The sequence below is a fragment of the Podarcis bocagei genome (assembly GCF_964188305.1).
Source record: "Podarcis bocagei genome assembly, chromosome: 1".
Classification (NCBI taxonomy): domain Eukaryota; kingdom Metazoa; phylum Chordata; class Lepidosauria; order Squamata; family Lacertidae; genus Podarcis; species Podarcis bocagei.
The window spans coordinates 45,320,741-45,342,964 of NC_138125.1; the positions used below are offsets into that span (position 1 = coordinate 45,320,741).

The following is a 22,224-nucleotide window of genomic DNA, read 5'->3' on the forward strand; positions in this document are numbered from 1 at the left end:
TTTTTGTCTCAACCATCTTTTGAACTTCTGTCCCTGTTTAAATACCTTAAGTGGAGAGGCCCTTACCAGCCTGGCAGCCGCATTCCTCCCTCCAGATGCCAAGACTCTCATTAGCTTCATGGCAGTGGCGCATGGAACTCCATGCAGGCTTGTGAGCAACTGCCCAGCTTCAGCTACTCTTGGATTCCACTGGGTGGGGAGGAATTCTCTGATGACCATCTCAACCAGGCGAGGGCAATCCAGAATCTGCAAAACAGACATTTAAGAGAGAATATTTAAGAGCAGAACAAGGCCACTTATTTGTCAGTACAGCAATGTAAAAAAAATTAACCATCTGGCCAAGTATATCAAAGGAATCTGAAATATTCCTATATGATTTCTATTCTTCCCCCTCAACTGGCATCTTCTCTGACCCAGAGAACACACACACAGGTACCTACCCGACTGCATGCTTCAGTAGAGTGCCTTGCTATGCGCGTTAGGATGTCTAGACTCTCCAGGACTACCAAAGGCACAGGTCGCATTACTTCCAGAATGTATCTCAGGCGCTGAAGAATCTTGGTCTTTAGCAGCCCCTTGGAGATAATAATAAGATTTTGTAAGTCTAATACAAAAGCCCCAATTATGGCTCAGCAAACTTCCACTTCAACCTATGAATCTGTAACAGATTACAGTGGTACCTCGGGTTACATATGCTTCAGGTTACATACGCTTCAGGTTACAGACTCTGCTAAACCAGAAATAGTGCTTCAGGTTAAGAACTTTACTTCAGGTTGAGAAGAGAAATCGTGCTCTGGCGGTGTGGCGGCAGCAGGAGGCCCCATTAGCTAAAGTGGTGCTTCAGGTTAAGAACAGTTTCAGGTTAAGAACGGACCTCCAGAACGAATTAAGTACTTAACCCGAGGTACCACTGTATATCGCTCAGGACTGGTATTGAGAGGAGACCGTGATGACAGCTTCACTCGGCGGTATATCGGGGGTGAAACCACCATTGCACTCTGCCCTGGCAGAGGGAGAAACAAGTTGGATCGGCAAGTTGCCAATACAGAGGCTTTTGCCAGGCTCCCTCACATGCACCATTACATCTTCTGGGACTCATGGCATAGAGTGTTGTGGAACTTGCGCAAGAGGAAGTCTGGTTGAAGAGGTCCTTGGGCAAGTGTAATGAACCTATTACACTATTTGCTGTGTGGCTAAAATGTTACTAGCCCTCGGCAGAAAGAGGGTGCAGATATCACCCAGGCTTGCAAGCTTGCCTGTCCCCTTTTCTAGTGCAGCCTTAGCTCCTGCTTAACTTCAGTTTAGTGTTTAGTCTGTCATTTGAGCCCCAAGCTTTGGCTCATTTTTACTCACCTCATCAGTTACCTGTCTATTCTAAGCAGCTGTAGTTCTCCAGGGTCTCAGACAGAGAGTGTTTTCAATTGCTTGCTAGCCTTTTACCTGACAAGACGGCCAGGAATGAAACCTGGGATCGTCTGCATGTGAAGCAGCACTGGGCAATATATCAATACAGTGGTACCTCAGGTTACATACGCTTCAGGTTACAGACTCCGCTAACCCAGAAATAGTACCTCGGGTTAAGAACTTTGCTTCATGATGAGAACAGAAATCGTGCTCCGGCGGCACAGCGGCAGCGGGAGGCCCCATTAGCTAAAGTGGTGCTTCAGGTTAAGAACAGTTTCAGGTTAAGAACGGACCTCTGGAACGAATTAAGTACTTAACCCGAGGTACCACTGTATGTATGTTTTGTGTGTGTGTTTTTTACACAGATACTGCTTTATTGACAATATTCTGGAAGTGACTAGAGGTTTTACCTTTATGGCATCATATTGTGCCACTTCTGGATCTGGTTTGTTTTCATCCTTTGGTCTTTTCCCTGGTGCCTTCTGGGTTGGACTTTGTTCCTCATTCTCATCTTCCTCCTCCACCTCCTCTTCTCCCTCGTTCGGGATAAAAGGGTAGACAGTCATACCCTGGTACCATGAAAACGTCTTGTCCAGATACTCCTGGAAGGAAGTGAAAAATAAGAAGCTAGTTCCTGCTGAACAGCTGTCGAAAAAGGAGCAGGAGAGGGTGCTCTCATGTCCAATCCTAAGTGTCTTCGATAGCAAGGCTTGGAAAGAGCCCTCCCAGAGGAAGTACTGGAATAAATGGTGTGAGAGGCAGCACTGGGACTTGAGAAACCAGAGTTCAAATGCCCACTTAGCCAGTCACCGCCCCTCAGCCTAACCTACCTCACAGGGCGGCTGCGAGGATAAAATGAAGAGGAGAGAAATGTGTGAACCACCTTCAGCTTCTTGGATTAAAGGTAGGACATGAATGTAATAATAAACCAAAAAAAGCAAACAAATATTCACAATAAGTTCAAGTTCTAAAGGCATGGACCCAGAATTGTTCTTCTGGAAACAGAAGGGCTTCTTTCGGAAACAGAAAACGCAAAGGATCCATTTAATGCACAAGGAGGAAGCTGCCTCATGCAGAGTCGGGAGACGGGTCCATCTAACTCAGTAGTCTCTCTCACCAGAGGATGGGAGCCTCAGGCTCAGGGGCCAAATGTGGCTCTCCATGCCTCTCTTTCTGGCCCTTGGAACTCAGCCCCTAAGTCTTACCCCTCATCAGCCCTGTTCCATACTCTCCTTAAATGCTTTTTGCCTGGCTGGAATGTGTCCTTCAACTATGAGAACGCCCCTTGCTTGCCTGGATAGCAAGGTTGGAGAAAAATACGTGGATCGCTGGAATGTGGTCTGCTGCCACAAAGCTAAGAGTCACATCAATTGCTCTATCCACTTTCTATCCACCAGTGGTAAGTCACACTACAAGGAGATGTGGCCACACTTGGGAGTGGCTCTGCATGATTTCAGACAAGAGTGTTTCCCAGCCCTGCCTGGAGATTGAACCTGGGACCTTCTACATGCAAAGCAGCTGCCCCACCACTGAGCGGAAGGGGGCAGAAGCCCTTAATAACACGGAGATCTATCCCTACTGATACCAACACTCAAAACTATTTTACATGGATTCTTGGGTTCTACAGATAGAAACCTCATCATCTGGAGAGACAAGCAGCGCATGGAGGGCGTGGACAGTGGCTGCAACGACATTATCCACTGGGTCATCCAAGGAGAAGCGGAGCAAAAAGAGGAAACCAGCGTCAAGCAGCACACGCAGGACACTTCCTTTCAGCGAGGAGGCAAACTCCCCTGCCTTGGCCTGAAAACACACACCACAACGACAAAGTCAGGTTAAAGAGAGAGAGAGAGAGAGAGAGAGAGAGAGAGAGAGAGAGAGAGAGATGTTGTTTTTAGAAGGCAGTCACCAATGTTGCACTGGGACGCTTTCCTGGAAGTCCTTAGACTGGAAACTGATGGAAGCAAATCCATTCCACTTCTTCCACTTTAAATCATGACATTTTCTTTTTTTTATGATGAAGATTGGTATCTTTTGCATTCTTATCCTCTGGCAAAATGCACACAGCTATAAGGCAACTGAGTTTCTCCCTAGGGCTCCACAAATGAGATCACTAAATACACCATGGGCAGCTGCATCTCTGGCCTCGAGGGGGAATGTTCTTCCCTTGGAATTCTGCCAAGGTGTGGTCATCTCTCTTGTCTCTGACGTTTGCCCTGTGCTTTGGAGGCCTTGTGAGTGCTTCCAAAGCACAATAATGAAATCAGGCCCTTCCACTCCCACCCGCACATCCTCTATGCATTCCAAAAACAATGATGGTCTACCGGTGGGGACTAAGCCAGCCAAGATCTGTAGATTCTGGCTTATATCAATATACATTTATGGCCAATTTCTGCCAGATTTCATAACCTTTTCTCGTTGCTTTAAAGCACTTAAGAGCCTAATTTGGCTGTTCCCAATAGCCAACGTATTCAACTAAACCACAAATTAATACAATGCGGCAGATTTTTCTGAAACTTCACCATTAGCAGATTTGGCAGTCGCTAGTGAATTAAACTGCTAGCTTTTGTTAACTGAGAGCCAATTCCTATGCATGTTTATTCAGAAACAATCCACACTAGGTTTTAGTGGTGCTTGTTCCCAGGTAAATGTGCAAAAGAACATCACTCGAACCTTTCAGGTTAGATAATAGCATGATAACAGCATCAGAAGACAACTAGTAAGATTTTAGTCTAGTCAGCCACCAAATATATGGAGAGATCCAAATAATATTTTATTTACTTATTAAGGAGGTAAGGTAAAGGTAAAGGGTAAAGGGACCTCTGACCATTAGGTCCAGTCATGACCGACTCTAGGGTTGCAGTGCTCATCTCGCTTTATGGGCCGAGGGAGCCGGCGTACAGCTTCTGGGTCATGTGGCCACCATGACTAAACCGCTTCTGGTGAACCAGAGCAGCACACAGAAACGCTGTTTACCTTCCCACCGGAGCGGTACCTATTTATCTACTTGCACTTTGACGTGCTTTCGAACTGCTAGGTTGGCAGGAGCAGGGACTGAGGAACGGGAGCTCACCCTGTCACGGGGATTCGAACCGCCGACCTTCTGATCGGCAAGTCCTAGGCTCTGTGGTTTAACCCTCAGCGCCACCCGCGTCCATTAAGGAGGTAGGAACCTTCAAAAATATTTTAATACGGCCTTCCCCAGGCTGACTCCCTCCAGCTTTGCTGCTAAACTCCAACTTTCATCAGGTCCAGGCAGCACAGCTAGTGGTCAGTCTTAAAGCAACATCTGGAGGTGTCAGGCTGGGGAAGGCTGTTTTGATCACTGACCCATCTAATAAGAACTGTCACAGCAGGAAGCTTTCTGTTGGTGAACCGTGGTCATTCTTCAACTTTGCAAAAACGACCACTTCAGATCAAACCTTGTGGACCTACTTGCGTGCCACCAAACTGTCTTAATTTAGAGATTCCCTAGGGCCAATTAAAAGGTGAACAAGATCAGAAACCAAAAAGCAAAAACCAAAAGTGATTTGGTATGTGGAGATGGTTTTTGCGGCATCAGAAGAAACCTGGCCACCCCGTTTCTCTCATCACCCCTACAAAGGTTAACTCACCTTCTGGACAATGTGACCAAGCACCTGCAAAGCTAGAGTCCTTTGCTGAATGACCTGGCTGCGAGACAAGTGGAAGAGCTCTTGGAGCGAGTAGCCAGCCCTCTAGCATAAAAATAAAACATCCAGACATTAGGGTATCTATCATTGTGTTAAGTTACAAACTACTGAAGAGACATCATCCTTTTACCTGAACAGACTCTGAAAGAAGCAAGGAAGTCAACAGGACTGTCCTCTGCCAATCGCACCACACAATCCAGGTAATAGTGCAATACATGCAGATTGCAGGGGCAACAAGGTGCTTGTGCTAAGTTTTAGAGGAGTCAAGCGCGCAAGACGCATCAAATGCTACAAAGAAAGGATGGGGAAATATTCCAAGGTCGCTGAGCACCAACCAGATGGAGGTTAATGTCGGAGTCACCCTTCTTTTATAATGCTCTGTTAGGCTCTAAGGAAAACACCAAAAACTGAGCCTTCCCAGAAGAAACACTCATTGGAATAATACACTACACTATCCAATAGCCTGGGATCTACAGTTCAATAAGTTACTGCTACTCAAGAGTACGGTGAGGGAAATTCCCATCCTCGTATGTGATGAGACAAAGAAATCTTGCTCCCAGCAGCAATCTTATTTCACAGTAATTAATTCTCTGCTTCTTCCATTTTTAAAAGCATGAAAGTACTTTAGATGCCTTCAACTGAGAATCATTATTGGTCAGACCACCTAGCCCAGGACTACCTAAGAAGGAAAGACAGGAAAGAGAGTCAAACATGCAATGAGACCACAAGCATGTTCTTGCGTTCAAAGCTGTTCTCCCCTTACTTCTGCTTCCTCTCCGTGGTGGTGTAGGCCCAGATGTGTGGGGAGGTCTTTATCTGGGGGAATAAGCTCTCCTTTCAGACTGAAGCGTGCCTGCATTGCCTATTGGAGAAAGAAACAAATAAAATTATAACCTTTATTGCCTACTGTGCTCATACTTAGTAGGATCTAAATCCCTTAACTACCCAAGCCAACTTTTACCATTTTTTGCTGACAACATGTTCTAGGGAAGGGGACCTCTGGCCTAGGGACCAAATGTGGTCCTCCAGGTCTCTCTGTTTGGTAGGGTTAGAAACTCATATATATAAAATAACCACCAAATGACATCTTGAACCTAGGTTACAGCCGCCACAATGGACTGTCTAGGTGCCAATTTATTTTACAGTGAAATTATCAAAATCATCATCATCATCTCTATATCGCTTTATATTTTAAAGAAAAAAATGTCTCAGAACGGTTTCCAACACATTAAGACATCAAATAAAACAATACAGGATTAAACAGCGACAAGACATCGCCACAGATCAGTCAGCCGGCTGCCACGCAGCAGTGTCTTTTGATGCTGGGATATTGGGGGGGGGGCAGCAGAAACTGCTGATGTACACCAGCCAGATGGTGGAGATGTTAGTTGCCAAACCTAATGACAAGACATCTTCACATGGTCACAATTGGACCTGCACCTGGTGCCTGGGCAATTTCAAACACTGCTGTCTGGCGTTTGGGATTCTCTGTAGGCCAAATTGACTCTTCCAGGCCACACCCTCCTTGAGAGCTTCTGCCTGGCTAGAGTGTCTCCTTGAACTGAGATAATGCCTCTTGCTTGCCTGGAAGGAGGATGGAATGTGGTGTGGGGGTGGCTTTTTCATGGCTGGAATGTAATCTACTGTTACCAAGGCAAGAGTCTGCCCCCCGGCCCCCGAAGGTTCCCATAAAGGAAGGCAGCCCTCAGGCTGAAAAAGGTTACCTACCAATTTTCTAGGGGGAAGATAATTTGAAAGCAAGAAAGAAGGGACTGTGCTTTATTCTCCTGACCTTTTTGGTTTTCTTCTGCCGAGGTTCAGGGAGGTCCTTCAACCACTGCAGCTTCTCTAACTCCACAGTGTCCATGTGGAGCCACTCTTTCTGAGGCTTCACTGGAAGGTCACTACCTTTTGGGAAAGGCAAAGGCAGACATTGTTATTCTTGAGCGTGAAAGCAGAGCATGCATCACTTTCATTGTCAACATTTGTGGCTCTGAAGAAGTGCATCAAATACTGCTTTCATGACACTACAAGGGGAAGGGAAAAAAGCTCAGAGACTGACTCATCATCGATACATAAACATCAAAGGTCCACCAACAGTTTAATCTTCCATAAGATCTGGAGAAGGAAAGTGGATGGCGCCGTTAATAAAATTTGCAGATGAAATGAAGATGAGCTGAATATCAACTTGGACGTGGAGTGAATACAATCAGATTAGAAAATCAAGAGCACTGAATAACATGAGGCTAATGATTTAAACTGCACTCCAACAACCCTAAGAAAAGGGTCTCAAAATAAAGATACTGAGGAGAGAAAACCGATAGTATTGGAAAGTAAGAGTCTTGAACGGCAAGTTCAGAGGGCTCCATTATTGCCGTCTCACAAGTGATAATGTTTAGAATTCTGGGTCTTCACAAAGAGCCAGAGAGAAATTGAAAGGGGGGGGGGAAATCAACTAATTATACATTTTGGCTCTGCAGCAACAACTGAATAGGAGACTCTGAGCATAGCCAATAAGTTTTTTAATGGTTGGAACATCAAGAAGATCAATTATTTAGCATTATAGACTAGGCAGCAATGGAAGGAACAATTAGCACCTTGACAACCTCTTGAGATAAATCTACTGAGTTAACTCTGGAATGTTGTTCTAGGACAATGGGGCTTACAATTAGTAATGGAGTAAGCATCCAAATCAAGTTAAACAAAGCTCTAGTAAAATTACAATAACAGCTTATTTTCAACCATTACCTATTGCTTATCTTTGGACTACAGTGGTACCTCGGGTTACATACACTTCAGGTTACAGACTCCACTAACCCAGAAATAGAGTCCGTTCTTAACCTGAAACTGTTCTTAACCTGAAGCACCACTTTAGCTAATGGGGCCTCCCATTGCCGCCGCCCCACCAGAGCACGATTTCTGTCCTCATTCTGAAGCAAAGTTCTTAACCCGAGGTACTATTTCTGGGTTAGCAGAGTCTGTAACCTGAAGCGCCTGTAACCCAGGGTACCATTGTACATTCATTTTATATTTTTTAAAGAAATGCTGGAATGAAGAACAAACACACCAGTGGGGTGGGTGTGAAGCAGGAAGTAGCAGGAGAGTCTTCTGGTATTTGTTTTTTTTCTCTTCATTAATCACTAAATGGAGAAGGCGGATTACACCATGCTCTGAATCAAATTAGTAATGTGTACCACCAGACACTAGCATTGCAATCTTGTCAACAGTGGGGGGAAGACTGTTATGTATTCTAGGGTTATCAGCAGATTGTTGAACTGATGAGAAACCCCTTTAGAGAAACACAACCTGGCAGCCCGGATGGTGAATGTGCACTGAACCTTTCCAAGCTTATGTTTTGTTTTTCAGAATTGGGCGTGCAACATATAGTCAGCCTATAGTGCCATTTCCTGCAGCTTGGCTCTCCCCTGCACACTGTTTTACAAACACAGCCCCCACCAAGCCAAATCACTGCATCTGCTAAAGTTCTGGCTCTCTGGTACTCCGATTCAGTCACAGATTCATCGGCACCATGACAGCATAAAGCAGAGTAGGAGGAAGGTGTTGCAGAGAAATGCCTCCTACATACATTAACTGGAGAATATTACAGAGGCATTTGCCAGGCTCCCTCACATGCACCATTACGTCTTCTGGGACGCATGGCATAGAGTGTTGTGGAACTTGCGCAAGAGGAAGTCTGGTTGAAGAGGTCCTTGGGCAAGTGTAATAAACCTATTACACTATTTGCTGTGTGGCTAAAATGTTACTAGACCTTGGGAGGAAGAGGGTGCAGATATCACCCCAGGCATGCAAGCTTCCCTGTCCCCTTTTCTAGTGCAGCCTTAGCTCCTGCTTAACTTCAGTTTAGTGTTTAGTCTGTCATTTGAGCCCCAAGCTTTGGCTCATTTTTACTCACCTCATCAGTTACCTGTCTATTCTAAACGGCTGTAGTTCTCCAGGGTCTCAGACAGAGAGTGTTTTCAATTGCTTGCTAGCCTTTTACCTGACAAGACGTCCAGGAATGAAGCCTGGAATCGTCTGCATGTGAAGCAGCACTGGGCAATATATCAATACAGTGGTACCTCAAGTTGCATACGCTTCAGTTTACAGACTCCGCTAACCCAGAAATAGCACCTTGGGTTAAGAACTTTGCTTCATGATGAGAACAGAAATCATGCTCCGGCGGCACAACGGCAGCGGGAGGCCCCATTAGCTAAAGTGGTGCTTCAGGTTAAGAACAGTTTCAGGTTAAGAACGGACCTCCGGAACGAATTAAGTACTTAACCCGAGGTACCACTGTATATCGCTCAGGACTGGTATTGAGAGGAGACCGTGATGACAGCTTCACTCGGCGGTATACCGGTGGTGAAACCACCATTGCACTCTGCCCTGGCAGAGGGAGAAACAAGTTGGATCGGTAAGTTGCCAATACAGCTTGTTCCTCCCTCTGCTTCTTTGAACTGCTTGGGCTGAGGAACGTGCTGCTGCCCTCCCCTCAACAAAGAAGTTTTAATGAGGCTCCAACCCGCCACTGGATCACAGGAGCCAGCGGTGCGATGGGGGCTCATCGCGACTGCTCAGCTGGGAAGCGCAAAGCCTGCCCTTCCCAGCTGAGAGAGCCCCACCCCTGCTCCTGCTTGCACTCAAGTAGGAGCGGGACTGGGCCTGCAGCCTTGCTTGGCTACCACCTGGCTGCCTTCGCCTTGGGGTGTGTGCTGTGCCTTTCCTCCCAGAAAGACGGAGCCCACCCTCCTGGTAGAAGGCAGCCAGGTGGTGTAGGGGCTCTTTGATGATGCTGGCAGGTCTGCCGCTCACCAGCAGCCCCTCTCCACAAGGCGCAGATAGGGTGGTTTTGCACTGCCTTGCGCACTTTGCCCGGAAAGGTGGGCTGGCACTACACTGCCATGTTGAAAACCCAACATCGCCCAGCCCCTAATGTGAAGCGTGTGCTCTGTCACTGAGCTCTGATTGCAAGCTGCAATCTCTGCTTCCACTCCAGCAAAGAAAGTCCACTGGGGATTTTGTACCTCTTTCGGAGGAAGGATGGGATATAAATCTAATAAATCAACGCACCCTTGTTACGGAAAGCACATTGTGGCCCCACCTGAGAGGGACCTTGAGATTCAGAAGCCCAAATCGTTGACCTTGTTGAGAATGAGTTTCCCCTTCTGAATTAATTGCTCTCTTCCCATTGCAAGCACAGGCTGCCTTCCTCCCTCTGGCAACATGGCTGCTGCTAAGTCTATTCAAGATGAATTTACTCCTTGGCATCAACAGTGGCAGCTTTCCAATGCTAAGTGCTAATGCAAAATTAATAATACGTCTCCTGCTGGGCACAATGTGCTGCATGCATAACCTCGGGCAGCTTGAAAAGCTCCATTGATTTTTATAATTGCTCCTCTCTTCCCAACGATATACTAAGTCACCCCACGGACAGTTGCCCTTCCTTGGTTCGACACACCTTTCCCTCTCCTCCCAGAACCAAGTTCTGCTTCCCTCCGCAATCACATCTTGCTTCTCCTCTACCAATATGCCATCTCATAAATCCTTTGCTATCAATCTGCTGCTATCTCCACATTTTTTAAGGCTCAAAGGACCTTTCCCCCCCCCCCATCCTGGTGCAGAGGAAATACTCAACATTTCTCTTCAAGCAGTGCACCTTAACAAGCTATTGTTCTAGCGCCAACCTGCTAAACACTAAAACCCAATGCGGGAAAGCATATGAAAATGTGGGGGGAAGAAATTGTGGGCAGGGGAGGGGAAGCAGCTCTTGCGGAAGCGCTAATCCACCTGCTCTCGCTTCTTCTCCCTTCCCTCCTCTTGCACATTAAAGCTGCTCTCTCAAGAAGAGAAACAGTAAACACCACCCCTTATCGCACCAAACCACACCGCTCAAATCCAAGAGCGATTCAAAGATCTCATTAAGCAGGCTCCACGAGGCAGGGAGACCCAGAGAATATAGCAGAACAAAGGATCAGACAGAAGGAAACAGCCAGAGCAAGTATGGGGACGGGGCGGGGGGGGCAGCGGAGAAGTAAACCACTCAAGAAGAGAGGGATGCAACAAGGCGGGAGGAAAAGGAACAGGATGAAAAAAAGAATAAAAGCAGGGAAGTTTCGAATTAATGCTTACGAAAGAGCAGGTCTGCACAAACTGTGACCAATGGAGTCCAGCACTACTGGGCATGTATTGTGGACTGCCAGGTATCTGGCAATCCAGAAAGCTACCTTATACCAAGACAGACCACTGGTCCATCCAGCTCCGTATCCTCCACACTGATTGAAATTGACAGGGCTCTCTCCCACCAGCCCTACATGGGGAGATGCCAGGGACTGAACCTGGGACCTTCTGCGCTCAAAGCAGATGCTCTGCCACTGAGCTAGGGCCCTTCCCCTTGTTTCTGCAGCCCCAATTACTCAGTAAAACCAAGGAAGTTAGCTGTCCTCTTGGATCGACTTCATGGGTCATGGTTTGTTTGGCCGCTTAAGGGAAGCACAGAAAGCTGCCTGGTGGAGAGTCAGGCTGTTGGCCTACCTGGCTCAGTTATCATCCATGATGGCAGGCAGTGGCTCTCCAGAATTTCAGACTGAGGTCTCTCCCAACCCTACCTGGAGAACTCAGGGCCTTCTGTCTGAAAGCTCCTACTCTATCACTGAGCTGCAGCCCTTCTGGAATTCACTTGGAGCTTTATTGTAACGAAATGCTGAGGCAAGGAGCTAAAACTGACCAAGATGAAGGCCTCAGAGATTCTGGCCTGACCCCTCAAGGTCTCATTTGCAAGTGAAATGAAGCCCTGAGTGCACTTAAGTGAATCAACATGTTTAGGCTTTCCTGCTCTGCTTTCTCTCTAGCATTTCTTCCTCCCATCACTGTGGAAATTAAGATGCAAGCTCTTTGAGGTAGAACCTTGTCTCTCCCACCCTCAATTTTTTTTTAATCCTTTCCTCATTGTCTGGGGATAACAGAAGCAATGAGCAACTGCTTTTGGCTGCCCTTTAGCAAGAACTGCCTGCAGGTAACTCAATCTGGACCCACTAGCAAGATCACTTAAGTACAGGAAACAGAAAGGGACCTGCAGATATGGCAAGAGTACAAAGGGTATTATTGATCCATATCATCATCAGACTCCTGCCCACCTAGTAGTTCGAAAGCACCCCTAAAGTGCAAGTAGATAAATAGGTACCGCTTTCTAGCAGGAAGGTAAACGGCGTTTCCGTGTGCTGCGCTGGTGCCGGCTCGCCAGAGCAGCTTTGTCACTCTGGCCACGTGACCCGGAAGTGTCTCCGGACAGCGCCGGCCCCCGGCCTCTTAAGTGAGATGGGCGCACAACCCTAGAGTCGGACACGACTGGCCCGTACGGGCAGGGGTACCCTTTACCTTTACCTATCATCATCAGAACACAAGCTCCAGCAGAAGCCCACAGGTCCCTCTTATGGATTTGACTCCTATCTTGAGGCATCATAAACAATGTATTTCCTCCAATGCACATATTATCCCCGTTCCTACAATTTGAAGGGGATGGAAAGTGAGTGCCCCTCTAGCCTGCCAATCAACCAATACCTCAAGCTGTGCCTTTTAAGCCTAGGTAATCCACGCTGAGGACAAATATAATCTAAACACAGGATTCTTAAACCTCACAGGATTTATCTGTCTTGAGAGAGATTCCAGCTAGCTTTAAGCAGCTACCGAAATCTGCTTCCTCCACCCACAACCCAAGGCCTTTTGTTCACAGCAAGTTCTAGTTTGGAGGAGCAACTCCACTTGGCAGTCAATCTCCTTCCTGAAAACCACAACAATTTCTCACTGGCTTCACCCAACCCCGCAGTCCTGTAGAAGCCGCAATGGAGACCGAGCTATATTAGCAGCTTCTGCAGGTGCAGCCACTAAAACCTGCTCTGACTTATCTTCACTCACGTCTGCAGTGCAAGCAGCCAGTGATGTGGTTCCTGGACTCATTGCTAGCATACTTCTCCAGCCCCCAAACTTCCTACCGTTCATCCTTGTTCTCCAATCTCACAAATCAGATCCTTTTGCTGATTCTTTCTACAAAGCCTCTGCCCAGGTACCAAATTTTACAGCTCCGTTGTTAACTTTAAACACATCGCTTCTGGGAATCAAGATATAAAAGCCAGTCCCAGAATCACCTTGCAGTAAAAATGGGTTTAGGGTCTAAGAGTGGAAGAAGAGAGACTGTAGCTGAAAGAGACTGTGGGAGCAGGGGGAGTCCCCGAAGCGGCCATATGTTAACAAGAAGCAGGTAAAGTTGCTATATATAGTGCCACACAGTGAATGAATCATCAGCAGCAAAATATCTATATATACAAAACCCAAACATATTGATTGTTCCCAAAGGACACGCAGCCTGCCAAGAAGTGAAAGTGAAGGTGCCATTCAAAACTACTTTTATCAGCAGCTGCATCTGTAGTTGCCATACTTTTCATCTCTGCCACCCCTTGCCAGAGAGTATTGCAACACCAGCAAATATATGAAAACTGCATGTAGCAAGTCTCCCACACCCCCCGAGGTTGGGTCAGGTAAAACAGCCTCTTCTTAGTTGTACGACAAAGCAAAATTACGGTCCTGCAATTGTTCCATTTGCACAACAGATTTGAGTTGAGAATACTTGGCCTCTAGAATTGAAGAAATGATCAAAACCCTGGAAAAACGAGCATGTATATTATATGGAAACTTGGCCATTTTGCTCATCCATTGCAACAACGCGTAACTTTTCCTTACCTGTGCTATCCTCTATTCTTGTACCAGCTTCTGTTTGCAGGGACTCCTCCATGCCCTCCTCCTCTTCCATCACTGGCTTCTGTAACAAAGGAACTTTCAGAGTTTCTTCTGCTTCATGCTTGGGTCTAGGCTGCATTTCTGAATGAAGAAGCTTTCCTGGCCTCTCATGCTGCTTTTTGCTTTCTCCTTCCCAAGTTGTCCTACCATCACGTCGTGACTTTAAGAACGCAAGTAAACCCGGATCTGATAATCATGAAAATGGGACAAAATACTGTCAGCATTAAAATTCCTCCTTGATGCATGTGTCAATTCTTTGAGTCAACAATGATTGATGCTATTACAGTGGTACCTCAGGTTAAGTACTTAATTCGTTCCGGAGGTCCGTTCTTAACCTGGAACTGTTCTTAACCTGAAGCACCACTTTAGCTAATGGGGTCTCCGTCTGCTGATGTGCTGCCGCCGCACAATTTCTGTTCTCCTCCTGAAGCAAAGTTCTTAACCCAAGGTACTATTTCTGGGTTAGCAGAGTCTGTAACCTGAAGCGTATGTAACCCGAGGTACCACTGTATTATTACTATTAATAATAATAATTATTGTTGACAATATAAAAACATAAAAATGCATAACATAAAGGTAAAGGGACCCCTGACCATTAGGTCCAGTCATGACTGACTCTGGGGTTGCGGTGCTCATCTCGCTTTATTGGCTGAGGGAGCCAGCGTATAGCTTCCGGGTCATGTGGCCAGCATGACTAAGCCACTTCTGGCGAACCAGAGCAGCACACGGAATTGCCGTTTACCTTCCCACCGGAGCGGTACCTATTTATCTACTTGCACTTCATGCTTTCGAACTGCTAGGTTGGCAGGAGCAGGGACCAAGCAACGGGAGCTCACCCTGTCACTGGGATTCGAACCGCCAACCATCTGATTGGCAAGTCCTAGGCTCTGTGGTTTAATCCACAGTGCCACCTGCGTCCCACATAACATAGTAACAAGCAAAAACAATATCCCCACTCATATCCTCATCAGGTCCTCTCCCACCTGGCCTTCAGACAGATGACTGCTTTTCAGGTTGCAAGTTAAAGACACGATATCACATTTGTGTCTCTGAAGCATCCCGTCCCAAAAAATTAATGTAAGCAGCTCACTTCAACAGACCCATGAGGTCTGTGAAAGAGGCTTTGCAGTTTGTGTGCCTGTTACAAAGTCGGCTGCATAAATTAAACATGCCAACAGGAAATCTTTAAGCGTGGAAGCGAGTCCTGGGAATGATTCCACATGTCTGAAGCTGGCTTTGCTGCTTTGGACAACGTTCTTTTGTGTAGAGTTCATGTTATGTTTCGTACTTTCAAAACTGAAGGTAACTGCCCTGATCCTTAAAAATCAGAGGGGGGTTAATCCAAATCACTGAATAAGGTGTACAGAAGTCAGCAAGAAGTTCGTACCGAGCTGAGCCAGCAGTCGTTTCTGCTCCTCCAAGATCTGCTCTTGAGACATGGACTGCAGCTGCTCCAGGTTCTCCTTGTGGATGTTCTGGGCTTCTTGCTCTCCTCCCAGGCTTCCAAGACCTTTCCCAGTGACAATACTTGAACGCTGACTGTGTACACTACCAGCAGGCATATCTAGAAACAAAGGGCACTGTGAGCGGTATTCATAAGCAAACTTAAACTGACAACATACTCCACTGAGTTGATTTACAATCTGGTGCATGTAGTCTCAGACATTAAGTCCCACTGAGTTCAATGGTGCTTACTCCAATGTAACTGTGCGCAGGATCACCAGCACAACCTTTTAAGGAGATATTTGCTTCTCTATGCGAATATTCAATAAGCATCTTCAAGGCTTCCACATGCCATCGGGAACTGAGAATACTTGCTCCACAGGTATCAACATTTACCTTCCTCACCCCTGCAGAATTGGGTCTCCAAGGCTTCAGAAGGTAGGGCAGCATCTGAAGCTGCTGGTCCTACATTTGTCTGCTCAGCTTCCTCAAGAGAAAGAGAAGATATTTGAGCCACTTCGGCTGCCCTCTTAGCAGCTATCTTCTGAGCAAAGATACTTTTCTTTCCAGCTGCTGATTTTGCCTGCAAGAAGACAAAACAGCAAGTAAACACTCCTATGCCTTTCTCATATAACAAAAAAAACCAATTCATCAACATTCCTGCCACCCACTCCAATTGGGTCAATATGTGTTATCCAGATTTTCTGCTGCCTTCAACATGGATTTCTATATTGTGTCCTCAACTGCAAGCTGTAGATAAGACAATTTTAGGGGGGGGTGGAGAGAGACAGAGTCACAGCCCTTCCTCAGTCTTTCCCAGATACGATGTAATATATTACTTCGCTGTTAAGTGTTTAAACACCAGGAAGAGGAAAATAAATACCGTATTTTTCGCCCTATAGGACGCACTTTTCCCCCTCCAAAAATGAAGGGGAAATCTGGGTGCGTCCTATGGGGCGAATGCAGGCTTCCGCTGAAGCTTGGAGAGCGAGAGGGGTCAGTGCGCACCAACCCCTCTCGCTCTCCAGGCTTCAGGAAGACATCCGCAGCCTAGGCAGCCCTGCTGGAGTTCCCGCAGGGATGTCTAGGCTGCGGATAGCAGCCTGCTTCCCGGAGCGTCGGGCGCCCTGAAAGCAGAGCGCCTGGCGCTTCGGGAACACCTCCACAGCCTAGGCAGCCCTGCCGGAGGTCCCGCAGGAATGTCTAGGCTGCGGATAGCAGCCTGCCGCCCGGCGGGCGGGGCGCCCTGAAGCAGAGCGCTTCGGGCGCCGGACAGACATCCGCAGCGTGGGGAGCCCTGCAGGAGTTTCCCGCAGGGCTCCCCATGCTGCGGATAGCAGCCTGCCGCCTGGCGGGCGGGGCGCCCTGAAGCAGAGCGCCCCTCGCGCCGGGCAGACATCGGCCAGCCCCACAAGCTTGGGGGACAGCAGGGAGGCACAGCGCCGCCATCCCGCTGTTCCTCGACCTGGTTTGGTTTCCCTGACCTGCTTTTGGAGGGGTAATAAAGGGGGGGGTTTCCTTTATTTCCCCCCCAAAAAACTAGGTGTGTCCTATGGGACGGAGCGTCCTATGGGACGAAAAATACGGTACGTTTCTTGACAAAATGCATCAGGCAAGAAAGCATCTGGTTGTAGGTAAATTCTGGCTAGCTTGTTCCACTCTGCCTCTATGATTAATCCAAGAGTCTGCTTATCTGAACGCTTTGCATTTCTGAGGATAAACAGACTTCACTGTCTTGGAAAAGCCATCTCTGAAGATTTTGGGACCGTAAGAGGGCAACAATTTCACAGTAATAAATTTGATGAATGATGCCTAACTAATGGATTTTAAAATTTGCATAGTGTCTACACTCAGGCTCTATCAGAGACTTACTATTGTTAAGAAAAAAGCAGCATGAAGCATATCCACCTTGATGATACTAAGCCAAGAAGCTGCGATGGAAAGAAAAATGATATATTGCTACAGCCAAGATTGCACAGTCGATATGCACACCATGAACTGTGTGGAAACTGGCAGCAGAGTTTCTGTGGATGCAGGTTTGCTTCCCTCCAACAAGAGCCAAACAGCTGGATCAGCATGCAAAAGCTTGTCTGTGCATGCAGAAGAGACTCTCTGGATCCCGGCCCATGTCTCCCATCAGCATATTTAAAAAAGGAGACAAATAGTAGCACCTTCTATATTCAAAATGGCAAAAACCAACATTGCACACCACAATAGAAAACTTTGCAATGTGCTTGAAAGACTGGCTTTTTTATTTAAAAAACAAAACAGCATTCCCTGTAACAAGCTTTTCAGATGCTCCAGCCCTTCAAGTCCATGCTGTCTCCCAGGAGACAAAACTCTTGAATGTGCTCCCCTTCTCTCTGTTGTTTTCTGAGCTGTTGCCTCCTAGAGCTCCAATCAGTAGTCGGGTGGGAGTGTCTGCCAATTCTGACTGCAGCTCCCATAGTACAAATGTAAGTGAATAGGCCAGAGGCGCTGGCAAACACAAGGCCACACCTCAGAAACCCCAGAAAAAGAAAATGTTTTGTAGCATGCCAAAAATGTAGTTCAGACTCCCCTGAACTAGGAAGAAACCCAGGTAATTTCAGGGCTCTGCTAAGATTCATAAATGACTATGGTAGTAAAAACTGGGCAGAGAACAACTGGAAACACAGGTAACTGCACAGAAGTAAGGAAAGTGCTTTGTAAAGGGCACTGAAGGAATGTGATAGATAATGTATTGCATTATCTTACACTTCACTAATGTGAATCCACCACTCACTGCTAGCAGGTATAGAATGGCTTCCTTCATCAACTTTGGAAATATGGAATAACATGTTCGGTACCGTTAGCCTAAACTTCACCAGGAAGTGGTGTGACAATGACAACAGGAGTCACAAGTACCTGCTCTATTTCCAGACCTTGCCACCAAGGGCATAAACCAAATCAAGGGCATGTCCCACACTTGGGGTCAAGCTGGTGATCCCTCAAGGAAGCCCCATGGTTGTCATGAGCCAGACACTGCCTCTCAAAATCCAACCAAAGCCCAACAATGTCCCATCCATCTAGCAGACTCATCCCACACAACTTAAAATCTAACACGTGTGCTTTTAACGTAACTCACTGCATCCAGTTTGCAGAGTCTCCTATGTAACGCCCTAGAAGCCCCAACTCTTCCTCTATTTATTCAAAGCATTTTTGGCTGCACAACAAAGTCCATCAGCAGCAGATTGCATTATGATGAAGCATAATACACAGAACTAAAAGAAGAGGAGTTTGGATTTGATATCCCGCTTTATCACTACCCAAAGGAGTCTCAAAGCGACTAACACTCTCCTTTCCCTTCCTCCCCCACAACAAACACTCTGTGAGGTGAAGGTAAGCTAAACAAAGCAGAAACAGGAGGAGAGGGGGCTGATAAATGTGAAGCTGCTTTTCTTACCTCTGTTTTTATTTCGGACCTGTGAAAGACTCTGGGAAACGCATCTCCAGTGAAGACAGGCATGGTCACGTTGGCAGTGCTTGTGTCACGTTCCTGCCACAAAGACACAATGCCAAATGAATACTGGTTTCATTCATTAAAGCTTTACAGTGCTTTACAATGGCTCAGCAGAAGGAGTTTGGCCTTAGGCTCCTGCTCAGGTCTTCCCTCAGCTATGAGACAGTAGCTGTTGCAAAAACTCCTCACTTCAATTTTCATTTTGTACTTGTCTAAGAGTGGCCTACTTCTAAGAATGAAAGAGGCGCTAGGTTCATCAGCATTGGACAAGGACAGTTCCATCCTTTCTCCAGAAAAAGCATAAAATTGTGTCACTTGAGAGATGCATCACTGAAAGACACTTGCCAACCATCAACACTTCCATGTTTTTTTAAAAAAAACTTTCATTATATATTTTTGAAGAAAGACAATGTAGCATAAATTGTGAAAAGGCCAAGAGACCAGAAACAAATTCTTACTAGACAATAAAAACATTATCTTGGCATTAACAAAACCAGTGTTGAATCGTCAGTTAACCCATGGATTTCTAGCAACAAATACAACGATGCAGCTGTGTCCTTCACAAGGTGTAATTTCACAACTGAAGCATATCCGCACATGCCTATATCCAAACAGGCTACTAATTATTTGTAACTTCATAATTATTTGTAACCGAGGTCAATGAGACTTGCTTCCAGTTAAGGGGGCAGAGAACTGCAGCCTTTGTAATAGAATGACTGACAGCCTCTGTCACATCCAGAGGCTACTGATGGAAGGGTGGAGCAGAGGTGCTTACTTGGCCTCCCAGCAGGTTAGTCACGGCTGTTTACTGGGGTGGGGGAGGTCAGTGCAGTGCATACGCATAGGGTAAGTCAATCTGGGCACCCTCGCCCTGCTCTCTCCTAGAAAGCTAAGGTAAAGGTAAAGGGACCCCTGACCATTAGGTCCAGTCATGGAAGACTCTGGGGTTGCAGCGCTCATCTCGCTTTATTGGCCGAGGGAGCCGGCGATTGTCCGCATAAAGCTTCCGGGTCATGTGGCCAGCATGACTAAGCTGCTTCTGGCGAACCAGAGCAGTGCACGAAACGCCGTTTACCTTCCCGCCGGAGTGGTACCTATTTATCTACTTGCACTTTGACGTGCTTTCGAACTGCTAGGTTGGCAGGAGCAGGGACCAAGCAACGGGAGCTCACCCCATTGCGGGGATTCAAACTGCCAACCTTCTGATCGCCAAGCCCAAGGCTCAGTGGTTTAACCCACAGTGCTAATAACTGTTAGTGAATATATAATCGGTTATGATGTCATTCAAAATATACGAATAAGCCACCTCAAAATGATGTATACATCATACAACACATCTCACAAAATATTCAAGTAACTACAAGTTGTTATATGTATCAGAGTCAAACAAAGAATCAAACAAATCAATGAATAGCGAGAAACGCCAAGCCGTCTCTCAAAGGAAGACGTCTCACAAAAGTCTCAAAAGGACAGTATATTTGGAATAGTTCAACTGTTTCAGAATAAAGTCTTCATCAGTGAATAATTATCAATGAAATATTCATACTAGTGGGGATCATGCTAGTGGGCACTGATCCACTAATGTCCAGCGTGTTGCGTTTGCATTTTTGTAGATTGTTACATTTTGCACACAGGGGTTTGTGTTTCTTCATATTACTCTCCCAGAAAGCAGTGGTGAGTTACCTGCCAGAAGGTCAGGTAAGCGCCTCCTCCCCACCCCCTTGTCTGTTACCGGTCATTTCAGGACCTCATACACAAATTTCACACCTAACAACTTGTTCGCAACACGGGCTAAGTTCTGCTTGACCTTTTCTACTGGGGTGCACATCCCCAAATACAAAATAAATGTGTCTCATGTCAAATACCAAGGGACTCTTAAACAGATGTATGTACCTCGAAACAAGGACGTGGTAAAATGCATGTTGGTAAAATATATGTACACAGTTTTGGTAGCCAATTCATGTGTTTTGCTCTTTGGTATATGAAGCCAGAGGGACGCGGGTGGCGCTGTGGGTTAAACCACAGAGCCTAGGGCTTGCCGATCAGAAGGTCAGTGGTTTGAATCCCCACAACGGGGTGAGCTCCCGTTGCTCGGTCCCTGCTCCTGCCAACCTAGCAGTTTGAAAGCACATCAAAGTGCAAGTAGATAAATAGATAGCGCTCTGGCGGGAAGGTAAACGGTGTTTCCGTGCGCTGCTCTGGTTCGCCAAAAGCGGTTTAGTCATGCTGGCCACATGACCCAGAAGCTGTACGCCAGCTCCCTCGGCCAATAAAGCGAGATGAGCGCCGCAACCCCAGAGTCATCTGCGACTGGACCTAATGGTCAGGGGTCCCTTTACCTTTACCTATATGAAGCCAAGCTCTAGCTTGCTTGAATGAATGAATATCTATTACACTAAAGATCTCCGGCAGCAGGGCTAAGAAGGACCATTGACCTCATAGAATCATAGAGCTGGAAAGGATCCAAGGGCCATCGAGTCCAACCATCTGCAACGCAGGAACGTCAGAGAGCACCTGTCAGTAAGGCAGCACTCACTCCATACAAAGCAGCTTCCTATAAATTCAGTGGTCAGAAGGTGCCTTTGAGCCCCAGAAGGCTTCATTTCCCAGCAAAAGAAGAATAAATTAAACAACAATAAGTAAAAATGTGTATAATTAGAAATTACCTAATTTCTGCTTTGGAATGTATGTGTGCAATATTTGGGTTACTCTGCAGGATTATATCACTTTATTTTTAACGCATGCTGCCCCAGCTTGAGTATTTATCAATCATTACCACAGGTCAATCAGAGATTTAATCACTATTATTGTAGTTCTTATAAACAGGACGCACAATTATTTTGCTGAAGACAGCTGTGATGTGTTGATCACTGCGATCCAACTGTTCTCCTGGATCCTCATCAAAATGAACACGGGCACTTTTGAATTTGGATTTTTTGGGAGGTGCTGGTGTCAGTGGAGGGGGCACATCAGGAAAGTCTGAGAGAGAGAGAGAGAATATGCAGAGCATTAGTAATCTCCAGTTATTTTATGGTGTTTTAGTATTTTGCTGGAACAACCCAGTCAGATGGGAGGCATATACAGTGGTACCTCGGGTTACATACGCTTCAGGTTACAGACTCCGCTAACTGAGAAATAGTACCTCGGGTTAAGAACTTTGCTTCAGGATCAGAACAGAAATCGTGCTTCGGCGGCGTGGCAGCAGTGGGAGGCCCCATTAGCTAAAGTGGTGCTTCAGGTTAAGAACAGTTTCAGGTTAAGAACGGACCTCCAGAACGAATTAAGTACGTAACCAGAGGTACCACTGTATATAATAAAATTTATATTATCATTATTTTATTGTATTATTATTATTATTAAATGATGCCCTTAATTCCAACTGGGTTGCCATCTAGTCTTGACAACAATCTGGCTCCAAAAATGGCTGCTTTGCAA

The 22,224-nt window shown here is 46.3% G+C and overlaps 1 protein-coding gene across 3 annotated transcripts in view; it reads right to left on the reverse strand.

The window, feature by feature from the left end:
• Positions 1-22,224, reverse strand: part of RPAP1 (RNA polymerase II associated protein 1) — a 48,040-nt gene that overhangs the window by 20,323 nt on the left and 5,493 nt on the right. For all 3 annotated transcript variants that reach the window (XM_081207889.1, XM_081207890.1, XM_081207891.1), the window contains 12 exons: positions 21,623-21,768; positions 18,733-18,825; positions 15,705-15,891; positions 15,253-15,429; positions 13,809-14,051; positions 6,868-6,983; positions 5,839-5,937; positions 5,019-5,120; positions 3,040-3,207; positions 1,815-2,006; positions 441-575; positions 67-246 (listed from right to left, as the gene is read on the reverse strand). In XM_081207889.1, the coding sequence (XP_081064015.1) occupies positions 67-246; positions 441-575; positions 1,815-2,006; positions 3,040-3,207; positions 5,019-5,120; positions 5,839-5,937; positions 6,868-6,983; positions 13,809-14,051; positions 15,253-15,429; positions 15,705-15,891; positions 18,733-18,825; positions 21,623-21,768 (1,838 nt within the window). The remainder of the gene's footprint in view (positions 1-66; positions 247-440; positions 576-1,814; positions 2,007-3,039; positions 3,208-5,018; positions 5,121-5,838; positions 5,938-6,867; positions 6,984-13,808; positions 14,052-15,252; positions 15,430-15,704; positions 15,892-18,732; positions 18,826-21,622; positions 21,769-22,224) is intronic.